This window comes from Clinocottus analis, unplaced genomic scaffold (assembly GCF_023055335.1).
Source record: "Clinocottus analis isolate CAN_PGR_092001 unplaced genomic scaffold, fCliAna1.0.p SCAF_9, whole genome shotgun sequence".
Taxonomy (NCBI): Eukaryota; Metazoa; Chordata; class Actinopteri; order Perciformes; family Cottidae; genus Clinocottus; species Clinocottus analis.
The window spans coordinates 6,809,398-6,823,891 of NW_027176251.1; the positions used below are offsets into that span (position 1 = coordinate 6,809,398).

Consider the following 14,494-nt stretch of genomic DNA (forward strand, 5'->3'; position numbering starts at 1 on the left):
GGTTGCTTTTTATTCCTTTGTCAGATGGTCAAAAGTTCTTGTTCTTGTTCTTGTTCTTCTTGTTCTTCTTCTTCTTGTTCTTCTTCTTGTTCTTGTTCTTGTTCTTGTTCTTCTTCTTCTTCTTCTTCTTCCTCCTCCTTACACCTACAACGTGACACATAGTCCTGATTAAAATCCCCTTTTTATATCCCCTGATGTAGCTTAAAGATTGGGAAAATGATCTCATTTCTAGTTCCAACTCTTCATTGAAGCTATTTTATGTTTACGCTGAGTTAAATATTAAAACAATGTCATACAATTTTACTGAAAGATATCTTTTACATCATTTACACTGTTTTCAAAAAAATTGCATTTAAATTTAGTATTTTCAGAAACAATGGTGAGTATGGAACGACTGATACGCTGGTTGGCTGGGTTTTTGAAATATAGAATAATAATTGTATCATTCATCGTTGATCAATAGAAAGGAAAACAGAGATTGGAGCCTGCATGATAACTATAATGCCCTCATTTCAGCAAACTGCAATAAGCCTTAACATAAGCCTCACTCTCTTCAACCCAATGGACAATAACAAGTCTGGAATGGAAAACTCATGTGATGCAGACAGCATTGCTCAAGCCCACAGAATTTCTAAATACTTAATTGAAATTTTAAAAAAAACACAAGTCTCCCATGCATATCTTTACTTTTTGAGTAGAATATAATATCAAAGAGTTGGACCCTGGCTTACACCAGCCATTTAGATATGTATTTCCATAAAAAAGTATAGCATTGCTTACCTCAGTGTAGAATCAGGATCTCAAATGTCAGTCTTAAGTAAAGGTCCCTTAAAATCGTAGATTTATTGTTGTCCATGTGAAGGCGTTTCTAAAATGTGCTGCTGACTTTCTTTCTGGACAATAAGTGTAGAAATGTGAGCAGGGGCCCCGAGTGCTGTTACCGTTATCATATGACATCACAACCTGAGGCCTCAAGATGGTGGGCACTCATGTCAAGATTGTTGCCTCTGTTTGTTTGTTCCTCTGTTCCCTTGTGTTCGGTAGGAAGCTCTTGTCCGTCATTAACCATCATTACAACCCATTACCAGATATTTATCTAGGAACAACTCCCTTCCTCTTTTCCTCTCTCTTTCAGTCTTAAGAGTTGAGTCGTGTCCCACCGAGGCATTGTTTGGGCTGCGAGTGGATTTTTCTTCTTTCTTTTTTCCCTGTTAAGCTTTACACCATTTCTTATGTCAGCAGGATGCACATTATGGTGCACTTTTACTTCTAAAACTTTGTGACTTTGAAACGTGGCATGTGCTATTCATCTTAATAAATTGAGCATGAATATGATAGAGCGTTTTCTGCTGTTATAGAGGGCATGTTGAAAAGTCACGTTGTTTTCGGGTTGTTTCATTTAGACATGAAGAATTAACAATTAAACTCAAATTCAAAATTTAAAAAACTTTATTTTCAAACTACTTCTTTGTCAATTGAGTCCTTTACCAGGTGCAACACCTAAGCAAGTCAGCAGGCCTGACCTGCTGACACGGAGTTGGGGAGCTTTACAATATATATGTCAGCACTGACGTGGAGCTGGCTCTCAGGGCGATGCTGTCACACAGGTGAAGCTTGATATCCCAGTTAATTGGCTTTAATGCTGTCCAGCCAACTGGGATGCTGCCAGAAGTGAGACACTGGCCTAATTGCAGATATTTCTAGATGTGTTGACTTCTATTACAAATACACTTCCGCCTGTTCCTGCACTATTTGTAATGTGTATGATACTTCACTGGTTGTAAAGTAAATGTATATCATTTGTATTGTTTCAAAACAAGTTAGTCACTGCACATACTTCTATTTCATTGTATATACTTATACACACTTGTTTATATTCTGTATATACTTTGCATGTTTTGCACTTTCTTTTATTTAATTTTCTTAAATTCAATACGCTCTGCTATTTTATTGTATATATTGAGTATTTTTCATACTTGGGATGTCTCCTATTAAACTTTGCTTGCTGCTGTCACAAACAAATGGCCCCCTTGGGATGAATAAAGTATATATCTATCTTTTAATTATCTCTCTAACATCTGCTTTATTAGTATTCCTATAAGTAACAATTACAAAATTAATCGTATTTCTTATAGGTTTTGGTTAGACATTAATATTATATGAATCCTCACCTTCACCACAAGTATAAACACATTTGTGGCCACAAATCCTTGCTTGCTTTAACAATGAATTGAGGCTCGGGTTCTGGTCAGGTGTCAGCAAGCGATCTGTGGAGAGGAGGGTAATTCTATTGGCAACCGCACTCAGAGGATGATGATGATAGTAATTGGCTGATTGTTGGATTGGGTGGGAGGGGGCGGGTCAAGTAATCCAATAGACGGACTCACTGAGCATTCTTATGGAGCAAAGAAAATCCTGCAGCAAAAATAAAACGAGGATGAAAATCATCGTATCGTGTAATAAAGTGTTAATGCCTTCGCTACAAAAGCTGTCAGCAAATGCTTTCATCTGTCCTGTTTCACACCCATGTGCAACTTTGTATCACATAAACACTGCCAAATTAGTCAGAAACAACAAGACAATCAAGATAATACTTTCAGTCTCATCAGAGTAGACACTCGGAAAACAGACCGATGATGTAATTGTGTCAACCAAAGTGAGTTTGATGTTCTGATTACTGTTCAGTATGATGATGGCTGTTGACAGTAAGGATGGAGATGATACGCCCCAAAGGACTGGACATGGACTGAAAATGAAGGCAAACATGCTCATTACATGCTGATTACCTTCATTTTCAGACGTCTAAAATTATTATGAACTCGGCGGCTAAGCAACAAAAACAGAGTTAGGAAAGACGGGCTCAAAAAACAAACAAACCCAGGCTCGTGACTGAAAAGTCAGGGAAACAACATCATAGCTAATGTAGGGCGGGAAGGAGGTCATGCACATAGAAGGCCGGCAGTGAAGATGATGTGAAGGGCGTAGGTGGGATTGGAGTAGAGGGGAGTTAAACTGCCTGGACAGATGGTAGTCTGGAATTATGTGCCAGTGGTCAACTAAACCCCTTGAAAGGCCACTACTGAAATAGCAGGCATACTGCTGAAGAACTTAAAGGTAGCTTTGAGGCCCCCTCCTTCCTGTGCCATGTTAACAGGGTTTCCCACAACGTGTCTTCTGTGTTGGTCACTCTATAAAAGTAATGAAAACGTTTTTATGAATCTGGAGAAACAACGTATCTGTCAATTTCATGAAGTCGTTGTAACCAAAAGTGAAATGCATTGAACCTCTGTTGATTGATCAATATAGGCTTTTTAGGCCTTTGTCCTAAAGGGTTTACAAAGGCATGACTCTGAATTCTTACTATTTATAAAATAAATATCAGAGGGGTGAGCTCTACACTGCTATATGCTGTAGGTCTTTCTAAACTTCCAGAACCAATAGAGAAAAGTAGGATACAGGGGTTCATTTTAGTCAAAAGCTCAGCCACCTTAAATCCCGCATTAACAGAATTAACCCACTGGGATTGTGTTTCCCCCTGCCCTCCTTATCTCTCACTGTCCGACTGTTGAGACACCTACTCAATGCTGCAGCCATCACCTCACCACACAACACACAGGTAAGCTTTCCTACATGTTGGTCATTCTCGCAATGTGATTTTCTTCATAGTAGTTTGATCAAATTCAGGATTTCATACGTGGACTTTACCATATGTGTGAATATGTTTTTCTTGCAATCACTTGCAGGGTTTGACAGGCGAGGTCAAGCCAGTGAAGACATATTTTCAACAGAGGCGAAGTTCAGGTGACACAAAAAACTATAAATATTTACCAGTGAGTTTGTCAGAACTGACAAATTACTAAGACACTAAAACCAACTACCATGGGAAATACTACCAGTAGCGCAATATCTAAGGAGATCCTGGAGGACCTCAAGCTCAGCACCATATTCACTGAAACTGAGATCTCCCAGTGGTACGAGAACTTTCAGAAGCAGTGCCCGACGGGACGCATAACACCAGAAGAGTTTGAGCAGATCTACAGCCGCTTCTTCCCTGACAGCGATGCCAAGAGCTACGCACGACATGTGTTTCGCTCCTTTGACACCAACGACGATGGCACGTTGGACTTCAAGGAGTACATCATCGCACTGCACATGACTTCCACTGGGAAGACGACACGGAAACTAGAGTGGGCTTTCTCACTGTTTGATGTCGACAAGAACGGATACATCAACAAGACAGAAGTGACGGAGATCTGCCAGGTGAGGAGGGAAACAGTCACGTGTCAGATAAGGATGAAAGAACTAGACACTTTAATTGTGGTTCTAGTATGACAAAAAGCAATTTGTGCTTTTCACAATTTCAACCGTTTGATCATGTATCTTGCCCTAAAGATTTTGCCTTTTCAGATTAATTCATTTATTATAAGGAGAGTAGTATCACCCATGTTGACGAGAAGTACCAAAGACAGAAATACTATTTTATTCCCCCATAATGTTTATCTAAATCGCCGCTATAAACATATATCAGACATTTAAGTTATTTTGTGGCCCATAGTCTTCAAGGGAATGTTTTATTCCAGGACGTCAAAGCTACATCAGAGGATGACTTGACATCATGCAAATAATTACCATTACTTGCAGTTTTTTTTTAAGTTTAAGTTTCTAATGTTGCTTTTAATGTATATACCAGTGAGGTGTTGATATAACTATAATAACTATAATAGTTTTGCAGAATTATTGCTGGTCCACATCGTATTGTCAGGTCTTCCTTCTCCTTTGCCCACACCCCTTTGAGGTTCTTGTAAATTGAGTTGTTAATTATTGAAAAGTAGGTCTCAGTACTAATCACAAGCCCACTTAGCCAGTCTATTTGAGCCCCAAACCCCTGATAATCTCTGTGATTACAGGGTTAACTCTCAGATAATGTAGGCAGTCCCACTCTTAAGCAAGACTACTCGTGTGTTGCTCTGTGTCTATTGATGGATTGCTCATCAGCCCCGAGTCTTAACTATTCATGTCGCTGCACCTTTTGATTGTTTAATGCATTTATGCTAATCACTGTATACTAGTTGTTAACAATGTTTTCAATCATCACAACTCAGATGGAGGTTGTACAGTTTCTCATCTTCTTTTTAAAGACACATGATATTGCATTGTAAGAGGTTTAGACAGATCAGTTGGATATCCAGCTGGCATTATAATGGGATTTAATTCCAAGCAAACTAGCCTGAGTCCATGTTCATCACGTTTACAACCGGTCAACAAAATATTGCCACATTGCCAGAAGTTCAACAAACTAAATCATAATCAGGCTGTATCCAGAGGTAGTCAATAAACAAATCTACTATATGCACAGCCACTAACGCCATTATTCCAGAAAGATTATCCAGAGTATCTGTTTTTTGGATTTTTTAGGTGGGAAACAAGTAAGTGAGGAAGGCAGAACTAACACAAGTCTGGTGTAGTATCCTCCACTAATATGATATGACAGACAAGTTAAGAAAGGGTCTAAATACAATGTATCTTTGAGGGTATGGCATGTGTATGTGACTGCTTGATATATAAATATGTTATTATTATTAATAAATTAGTAAATGACATTCATCGTTAAGTGTGAACTAAATAAACAAGATAAGAGGGACAAGATGGAGGGACAGTCCAGGGAGAAAAGAGAGGACATCTTGGTGTTTGGCCTGTGGCCTGAGTCTTGGCACTAATCCATGTTAATCTAGGTGTCTTAAATGTGGGAGATGAGTGCTTCCTCTCTAAGTGGGACACACACTTAAAGGCCTGAACATAAAGTGCACAGTCATTTAGTCAGTTACAATCTGTGGGAGTCTAAGTGGCATATTCCAGCTTCATTCTCTCTGAGAAATGACACACAGGCCTGAATGCGGTGCCATGGGCGGCTTGATTATTAATTCATTTACTTTCAACTTGTAGAGTCTCCATTTTAACTGTGAGGCCCAAGCCCTCCAGGATTGCTCTCTTAGCTGCATTTGGGAGGCAGATCAGCTGTGATGTGGGGATTGCAGGCTACATTTTATGTAAGATTTAATTGTGGGCTTGATTGTGGTTGGATTCAGCCATGTTTTACAGAGTATACAATGACTAATGACAGTGATCAGAAGCATCGTAAAAAGTGTTGGCGTTTAGCTTTTCTCTAAATGTCAAGTTGTTTTGCATCAGGCGCTCGATAAACCACAAAACACTAATTAACTTCAGCTTACTCACTTGTCCTACAGGCAACACACTTCTTTGCTTGCACACATTTCTTGTATCTGCTTTGTAGTGCTGTTGACTTTCCATACATTATTTGTGTGAGATAAATGATGCAGTATTATCACCGATCTTCTACCAACCCCCCTTTCAGGCCATATTTAAGCTGATCCCCAAGGAGGAGCAGGTCAAGCTACCAGAGGATGAGAACACACCCGAGAAAAGAGCCAACAAGCTGTGGTCCTACTTCGAAAAGAAAGACAGCGGTAAAGGAAATAACACACGCAAGTCCATACATTGTGGCCCAGCCGTGCACGACAGGTCACTGTGTTCTTATCATATGTACTTATGTTCGGGAGAGATGAAATCAGCGTAAGCTCTTTCTACCTTTCCTCAACAGCTGTTCTCACATCCTGTAGTGAAGATTACATTTTACAGCTTTTTGGCTTAACAATAATACTAGCAATAAATCCACCTGGGGCACTCCCCCAGTTACAGCATCCCATGTGTCATGCAAACTTTATTATGTTATTATGTATGTAGCGGCCATGTATCATGGAGCCTTAAGTGACTCCACTGCTTTGCATGCTACTGTCATTCACACAAGCACACCCACACAAGAGATAAGACCGGATTTCTTAGATAAGATAAAGATGCATTATTCAACCTCATCTTTAACCCTTCACTTCTTATTGTATATTTACTGTTTTCTCTTCATTTTCCCCCCTCATAGAGCGACTGGCCGAAGGAGAGTTCATCCAAGGAGTGCTTCAAAATGAGAATGCCATGAATCTTATCCTCTATGAACAAAGTAAAAAGTGAAGTCATTCCTACTCTCACTAGACCCTTTAAACTGTTATTTCTTCCTGATCTCCTTCCAGCCTCGGATGCTTCCTCCCCCCTCCTCTTTGATCCACTCAACCCCTCTGTGTAAATACTCTTTTCTGCAGTTATTCACGTCATATGGATGATACATTTATAATAAGTAGAGGCTAAAAGAGGCACATTATAGCATAGTTTAAAATGTGTGTACAGATAAAAAGAAGATTTATGGTGACTATTATTGAGGCAATACACATTATATATATATACATGCATAAAGAATGTGTATGATATTGTCCTATTGTTAATCTTTTAAATGGTTCACATTAAATTTTGGCTACGGAGGAATTAAAGGTAATGACAACTATGTAAGTTGATTGTTAGCTCATATTTTTTTTTTTACAGAACTGGAAATGTCTTAACAGAAGTCGTAGTTCTTATGTGATGTCTATTCACAATCATTAAAGATTTTCTCATAAATCTGTGCTTTGAAAATATGAATGTATTTGTCTTCTATTCTTCTACCTCCTGAAAACATACTGTATCATCTAATGCTGACAAAAATGGCACTTTAGGTCTTACGTTTTCATTTATGTTTATCCCGGACAGTAAATCCAGGAGTATCCCACATTAAAACCAACAAACATTTAAGGTACATTTTGGTACACTTATTTTGAAAATGTTGCCAGTATAATTTTACGTTAAACACAATCAATACGAATTTTATATCCAGTTTAAAACAATTATATCCCTAACAATCTTCAGGCGTGTGTGTGTGTGTGTGTGTGTGTGTGTGTGTGTGTGTGAGTGTGTGTATCGCCTGTTGGTGTGCGTGCCTGTGTTTCTTTCCAACTTTCAGTCTGACCCCCCACAACCCGCTCCCTCTCCATCCCTTCACATGCTTTCCATCTCTCTTCACTCTATTCCTCCTTTCCATCCAACTCGGGATTACTGGTTTACACATAATCTTCTGTTCAACATCAGAGAGCAGACTTTTCAAAATCTCTGTAATCTTTCTTTCCCTGTGTGTCTATCGTATGGGTTCGTCTGTGCATCCGCAGAGTGACTGTGTTTGTTGTAGCCTCTGGTATACATGCATTGCATAAAAAAAGAGCTTGAAAAAGGGAGCATGTCGCCACTGAGAATATATTGTATATTTACTCTAAAGGACAGGCTGATCTGTTAAGGTTTTAACAGGAGAAGAGACATCGACCCTGTCTAAGCAGTGAAATGATCATTGTCCCTATACATTGCATGTTAATATATAAACAATAAAATGATTCAAACATGTATATGCCTTTACATAAAGAGACACACATTTACTTTCCTAGCATGAGGCACTGAGAAATACCCAGAAAACAGTCCCAGACACAGTCATGCATGTCAGTGTGATCTATTGTAGTCTTCACAGTTTGATATGCATGGACTTGACCGGCCTTCAACCACAACTTTGTATTTTCCCACTTCACTGAAAGCCCAAGTGAAAGAAAAGAAAAACAGGATGCATTTGCTCACGTTGATCGTCTACAGCACGGTGACAGCGTCTTTCCCTTTTCAGTCCCATTGAGTTGATGGATATAAAAGATCCCCTAACAAGGTGAGTCAACTCGGTCCATGGCCTCATCCATCTCGTCCATCTCTCTCTCACAGTCTTCACACCCCTCTGGGCCACAGCCTCCAACCAAAACTAGCGTTGGTACATCCCCATTTCCCACTCCAACCACGCTGCCATTCGGGGCCCACGCTACGTCGATCATGCCGTCCGGACACTGCAACAGCCCGCTGACAGAATAGAGCCCGCCTCCTGGAACGACCTCATCATAGGAAGGAGCATGAGTGGCGGCTCTTGCTTCCTCCAAACGGAGCCTCTGTTTGCGACGCAGCTCGATGATGGTCTTTGTGTAGGAGTTGAGCGTGACTACAGCCGCGCCCATACAGCAACTGAAGGACACCCAGGCGAGACTGAGAACAGGGGAGATTTAGCATCATTAAAGAGAGGAGAAAAACAAGTGCGTACGTACATACTTTCACAATACAGTCTTGTATGCTGTCCCAAAAGAGAGGCCACCTACGCAAAAGACCAACCGTAATCCCAGGACTGAGGCCTCCAGTCTTTGGGGCCCACAATGACTGTCATCTGAAACACTGTGGTGAACATCATATGGGCCACCATCCCAAGAAGACCTATATGGGGGGCGGGGGCGAAACAAACACAAAACAGACACAAAAAAAGACAGACGACCATGCAAATAGAGAATAATATATGGAGGAGGTCGTTGAAAGTTATTTAAAGAAAAACAAAAATGTGCAATGTAAGGATCCACTGCGCCTCACCTGATAACACAGTACAGATAGCTGCGTAGGCATTAATTTTTAGCGAGTGCATCTCTTTCTTGGAACACAAGACTTCGAGCCACATCAGTAAGAAGCCCATCCCCAGCAGACCGATGTACGTGAACTCTGAAATGACTGAGAGCCAGAGCACACCTGCAACAATGAAAATACAAACTAAATTGACACACACAAATCCGTACAAAAAAATAAATAATAATTTTACGTGTTTTTATATACCGGCTGAAACACAACTCACCTTGTGTTTCTCCAGGTGTTAACTCTATAAAGCTTCGACATTTCTCCCCTGCCAACCAAATGTATAGACATGAACAAAATGAGACAGTTCTATTAGAACAAATGAGCGGGGAACCGAGACTGAAAAGAAATTATAAAAAAAACTAAGAAAACTATAAGAGTATAGAGAGTATAACCAATAATGTGACCCGGTGCAAGTGTGTTAGATCATGTGTGTTTGGTTGTGTGTTTATTGGCCTCACCATCGCTGTGTTTCTCACAGCTCTCCCAGAAACCAGTGTGGAAGTATCTGAAAGCAAACTTGTCTTCTCCCGTCTCCCAGATGTACTGAACGGCATTGGCCAGCTGCCTCTGTCTGATCTTGGCCAGCTCGTCTCTCCTGGCTGGAGACAGTGTGCGGTTGAAGGGGTTCTGGGTGGGACTTTCTGTGTGGCAGCACAAGTAAATGGCAATGAGAAGGAGCATCACAGGTAGATAGTTACACTTGGTAATTCCTCTTATGGATAATGGAGTTTATGGTAGAACCAAACATGCGCTGGATAGATTAATTCTTCGCAGCTCTTAACATCAAGACAGCAACGCTTTCACACACATCTGTGGTCAAACTTTACTCTCCAAACATTAAAGGAACTCGAACTCAGGACCCTCTTCCTATCAGGTACCAGCATCAACAACCGATCCAAGGTACAGTACGTGTATGACATGCACAAACACTGCAAATGCACCTCAGAATGACCTAAAAGGTTATTCTACTGAATATTTTACACCGTCAAAACCTTTACGCACCAATTGCCAGAGAAATACATGGACTTTGTTAAAGTAAGAGCTTTAGAATGAGAGTTATTCACACCATTTTCTCAAAAGTAACATGCCTCTGTGTGTTTCCGTCACGTGCAGGCTGTCAGCTCGCACATTGTCGTCCCACATGTGTGTTTATACATCATGTTTAGAAGCATCAGGGAGACTTAAATCCACCACTGTAAAGGTAGATCTTTTAGTACAAGTAAACAAAGTACATGTAGGGATGAAAGATGATTCCTTCATGCAGCAACAGAAGTTAATCCCATTGTGGATTAAGCATATCTATTGAGAAAGTAAAAACCAGGCAGCAGTCAGTGCGCATGCTCCCATGGAACAATAAACCTTTGGGATCTACCCTCACACCCTGCAGATTATTACTAAACCATAATTAAATTCACTGTGGGACTGAGGTATGTTCAAAAAGAGATTAAAATAAATTGAACCAGGGACAATCAGTTTCACACACGAGGAGAAGCCTGTGAGTTTATCCACTCAGATTAGTTTGAGGTATGGTTGGTATGCAGTGACACAAAGAAATCCAAAATTGGTGTAATCAGGTTCAAAGGCCAAGGCCAAAATTTTGGAAAAGTCAAAGTCAGAAAGCTGCGATTTATATCCTCGACACGTTTTGGAAGATTTAAGAGATGAAACGCAATGACAAACGGACCAGATGACACTCAACACATTCCGCATGGGATTCATTCACAACAAACATTGTGGAGACTGAACGTTAAGGATCATTTATATTTATTCATTCATGATGAATTAATCGTAATTTAAAATTACAAAGAAATTACAAATAAGTTTTCAAACACATCACAGAGTTTGGTCATTGTACTTGATCGGCTGTACGTAGAAAGAGTCTGCTAATGAAGACTGTGAGATGCAGTTGAAAGCTCCAGAAAAGCCTTTAAATAGACTTTGAGACAGGATGGTCTTGACAAATTATGGGGATTGTGCATAAAATACATAAATGATACAACTGTCTGATTATCATTAGAAGTGGATAATGCATTATCCGGCTGAGAGAATATGTCTGAAACCGAGTTGCTTGTGAAGATGATGGGCGGGGCAGCACCTGGTCCGTCACAACATTTCAACATTCAAATCATGCTGACAATTGCAAAAGCCTAATGCCCAGAAAACAAATGAATCCAGGAAGTCATGCTGTTTATGAACAATTGTGACGTGCCCGTGAACGTGTCGCAACAGACATCAGGATGAGTCACTGGACAACTTTCTGTAGTTTAGTATCGTCTTCTTTTGTTTTGAACCAGTTCAAAACTGAATCTTCTGAAATACTACTATCCGCCAGTGTGGAACATAACAAAGTGAATTTACTCTGGAGTACTGTACATCTGAAAAATGCTCAGGGACAGTTTCTCCATTTTATGCTACTTTATACTTCTCCTAGTCCATATTCTACTTTTTATTCCACGGAAGTTATTCGGCAGCTTTATTTACTAATTTCTTCTCAGATTAAAATTTGACATCAAAAACATCCCAAAAACTTTTTTAAAAAAAGGTTCTGAATACTTATTTTATCATCATTAACATACATTTTGTATACTTGTTGCTTCCTTGTTTGCTAGAAAAAGTTCCTAGACTCTTTTTGCTCCTTTGTTCGTAGAGTTCGACCAACAAAATTAATTCAACATCGTCGTTAATGATATGCTAAATCTGTGTATGTACACCAATAATCTTGAAAGTGTTGAACTGAACCTCTTCACCTTGCCTGCTAAATGATGTAGAAACTAAAGAAATGTCAAAATCAGGAGGGAGTTGTATATTAAAGGAATCGAATGCACACACATTCACCAGTCCAAATATAAGAGCAATCAAAGTTACAGTACACGTAAAAACCAACAACAATGAAGCTGTACAAATGATGTGGAGAGCTAAAAGACAATGGCACATCTACCTGTGGTGTAAGGCTCGCTGTTGTTCTGACCACAGTTCTTCATTTTGACGGGCGACAGGCAGAGCGGCTTGACCACCTTGTGGGTGCCCTCACACCAGTAAGAGGTGCAGAGAGCCAGGATGGAGAGGGCCAGAGCCAGAGTGGTCAAGGTCAGGGAGAGCAAGGAGCGAGATCGACGGGACATACGCTCCAGCATGGCCACACAGGTGAAGAGGGAGGCAGGGGGAGGACAGAGAGACAGGAGGGGAGAAAGAAAGGCGAAGCGGGGCAGATGCTGCACGTGGCAAGAGGACAAACAGGACAGAGGGTACGACTCCAGCCGCAGATGGAGCCGTGAGGGCGGGACAGATGTTTTGGGCTGGTTTAAAGAGGTGATGAGCTGCCAGGTTTAAATGGAAAGATGAATACAATTTCGCAGAAGATGACAATACAAAGCTGACAAAGTGATACTTTAAAGTCAATGTGATTAAAAGAGAGGAAGATAAAGAGGGCGAGAGGGGAGGGAGGTGGATAAGATGCTCTAAAGTTGATACACGTGGGAAAAGACAGATGGAACACAACAAATGAACAAGAGGGGATTTAGGTGGACGGTAGTTCACTCTAGGAGAACTGCAAGGGCATAACCGAATGCAGGCCAGACAGCGTTAATGTGATATCCTGCTATTGGTCCCTGTGGTGAATGATTGTGGCCATACATCCCCCGACTTCAGCACTTGGAGACCCTTTTGTGTGTTTGCACTTAATAGATAAGTGGGACTGTCCCAAAAAAACATTTAAAAAAGACTAGTATGTTTTTAAAGAGGCGATAGTGGACATCTTTAAATGCATCCCAATTCATCACCTGGCAAAGAGAAGTCAATTTGAATTGTTAAATACTGCACATAAAGGCTAGAACCAGGGTGTCCATATGGTGACATATAACTTTGCTGAATATCAGTGAGCTATAAAAGGGCCTGAGGACACATAAAGACGGGCGATGGGAGAGCAAGTAAAGTGTGTTATCCTGTGATCCCGGCTAATGTCTTCCTGCTTCCTGATTAACTCACTCAGGCCTGACCCTGCCGCTCATCATGAACTCCACAGCTGGACCCTGAGTCCGTGGAAGACAGAGGGGTGCAAAAACAAGAGATTACTTTTTTGATGAAATTATGGATAAACCACGGTTGTAAATGAAATTTTTACTAGTAATCCCTGATAATCTTCTTTAATCTGTTTGTGTTAGGTGTGTTTTAGTGTGAAGAGCATTCTGACCATGTCTGCTGTCCGTCTCTCATGCAACGTCTCCCCATCAGCCCACAGAGCCTGAAATACAACAGAGCGGTAGTTAAACCAACTGAATTTAGCACAATGCCTGATCAACATGGGAAGCTGGTGGTTTCTAGGACCTAAAATAATGTGGACCATAAACACGTTGAGTAACAACTCTGGGGGGGAAAAGTAATTGTGTCTACATGTTGACAATAGACTACAATCTGTACAAATATGTATATATCTGGACATAGTAAAACATAAAAATAAAATCTGTTTCTATAAAAATAGTTGATTAATTTGTGCATCTACAACAGCTGAGAAAAAGGGCGGCCAGCCTAAATGCCTTATCGATGTGATTTTATAAATGTTAAAGACAGCTACAGTGTGTGACTTGCATCCGGTTTATCCAGATTTATCATCATTCCCTATCAAATTCTTCTCACTTAACATTGCCCTTCAGCGATACCATTTTGAACATATTCAGTGCAACTGAATAATGTCAATAATATTATGAATATTCAGTCTAAGGTTTGCAAGAATTCTCAGCAAAAACAAGCTGAATGCAAGTTTATCTTTAGATTTCGCCAGAATTTTACATGAATTTATATATGTTTTATGTAATCTTACCAAAGAAATTTGGAAATTTTAACAACGGAAAGATATATGATCATTGTTTTCAGATGTTGACAAATACTAAGCAGCTGATGAGAAACTGGACACACACCATTTGCCTCATTTTAACCGATCAGCAAAATATAATAATCTCCATTCCGGCTTAAATAACAAAAGCTGTACGCTATTATAATTAATAATTGATTGTTTGGTTTATTTTTGTGAGAAAAGATTGAATGCCCATAATCGGAATGCCAAGGAAAGAAATCTAAAAAAAAA

At 40.1% G+C, this 14,494-nt stretch overlaps 2 protein-coding genes across 2 annotated transcripts; one reads left to right on the top strand and one right to left on the bottom strand.

Moving 5' to 3' along the window:
- Nucleotides 1-3,540: 3,540 nt before the first annotated feature.
- Nucleotides 3,541-7,041, top strand: rcvrn2 (recoverin 2). The gene is made up of 4 exons (XM_068569921.1): nucleotides 3,541-3,616; nucleotides 3,744-4,260; nucleotides 6,374-6,485; nucleotides 6,953-7,041. Exons 2-4 carry the CDS (start codon nucleotides 3,880-3,882, stop codon nucleotides 7,039-7,041), a joined length of 582 nt encoding a protein of 193 aa, XP_068426022.1. The 5' UTR covers nucleotides 3,541-3,616; nucleotides 3,744-3,879.
- Nucleotides 7,042-8,259: 1,218 nt separating this feature from the next.
- si:ch211-149k23.9 (germ cell-specific gene 1-like protein) lies at nucleotides 8,260-12,940 on the bottom strand. Its single transcript, XM_068570312.1, has 6 exons — nucleotides 12,353-12,940; nucleotides 9,873-10,055; nucleotides 9,632-9,679; nucleotides 9,376-9,528; nucleotides 9,114-9,225; nucleotides 8,260-9,003 (listed from the first exon to the last, which is right to left on the bottom strand). The coding sequence occupies exons 1-6, from the start codon at nucleotides 12,546-12,548 to the stop codon at nucleotides 8,631-8,633; spliced, it is 1,065 nt and encodes a 354-aa protein (XP_068426413.1). The 5' UTR covers nucleotides 12,549-12,940; the 3' UTR covers nucleotides 8,260-8,630.
- Between the last annotated feature and the right edge of the window lie 1,554 nt (nucleotides 12,941-14,494).

Bases quoted from the DNA above. Each gene is read 5' to 3' on its own strand.
- rcvrn2 (XM_068569921.1), top strand. From the start codon at position 3,880: ATGGGAAATACTACCAGTAGCGCAATATCTAAGGAGATCCTGGAGGAC. The intron at 4,261-6,373 runs GTGAGGAGGGAA...CCCCCCTTTCAG, and splicing joins AAGTGACGGAGATCTGCCAG to GCCATATTTAAGCTGATCCC. The intron at 6,486-6,952 runs GTAAAGGAAATA...CCCCCCTCATAG, and splicing joins CTTCGAAAAGAAAGACAGCG to AGCGACTGGCCGAAGGAGAG.
- si:ch211-149k23.9 (XM_068570312.1), bottom strand. From the start codon at position 12,548: ATGCTGGAGCGTATGTCCCGTCGATCTCGCTCCTTGCTCTCCCTGACC. The intron at 10,056-12,352 runs GTAGATGTGCCA...GCTGCCACACAG, and splicing joins CAGCGAGCCTTACACCACAG to AAAGTCCCACCCAGAACCCC. The intron at 9,680-9,872 runs GTGAGGCCAATA...TTTGGTTGGCAG, and splicing joins CTGTGAGAAACACAGCGATG to GGGAGAAATGTCGAAGCTTT.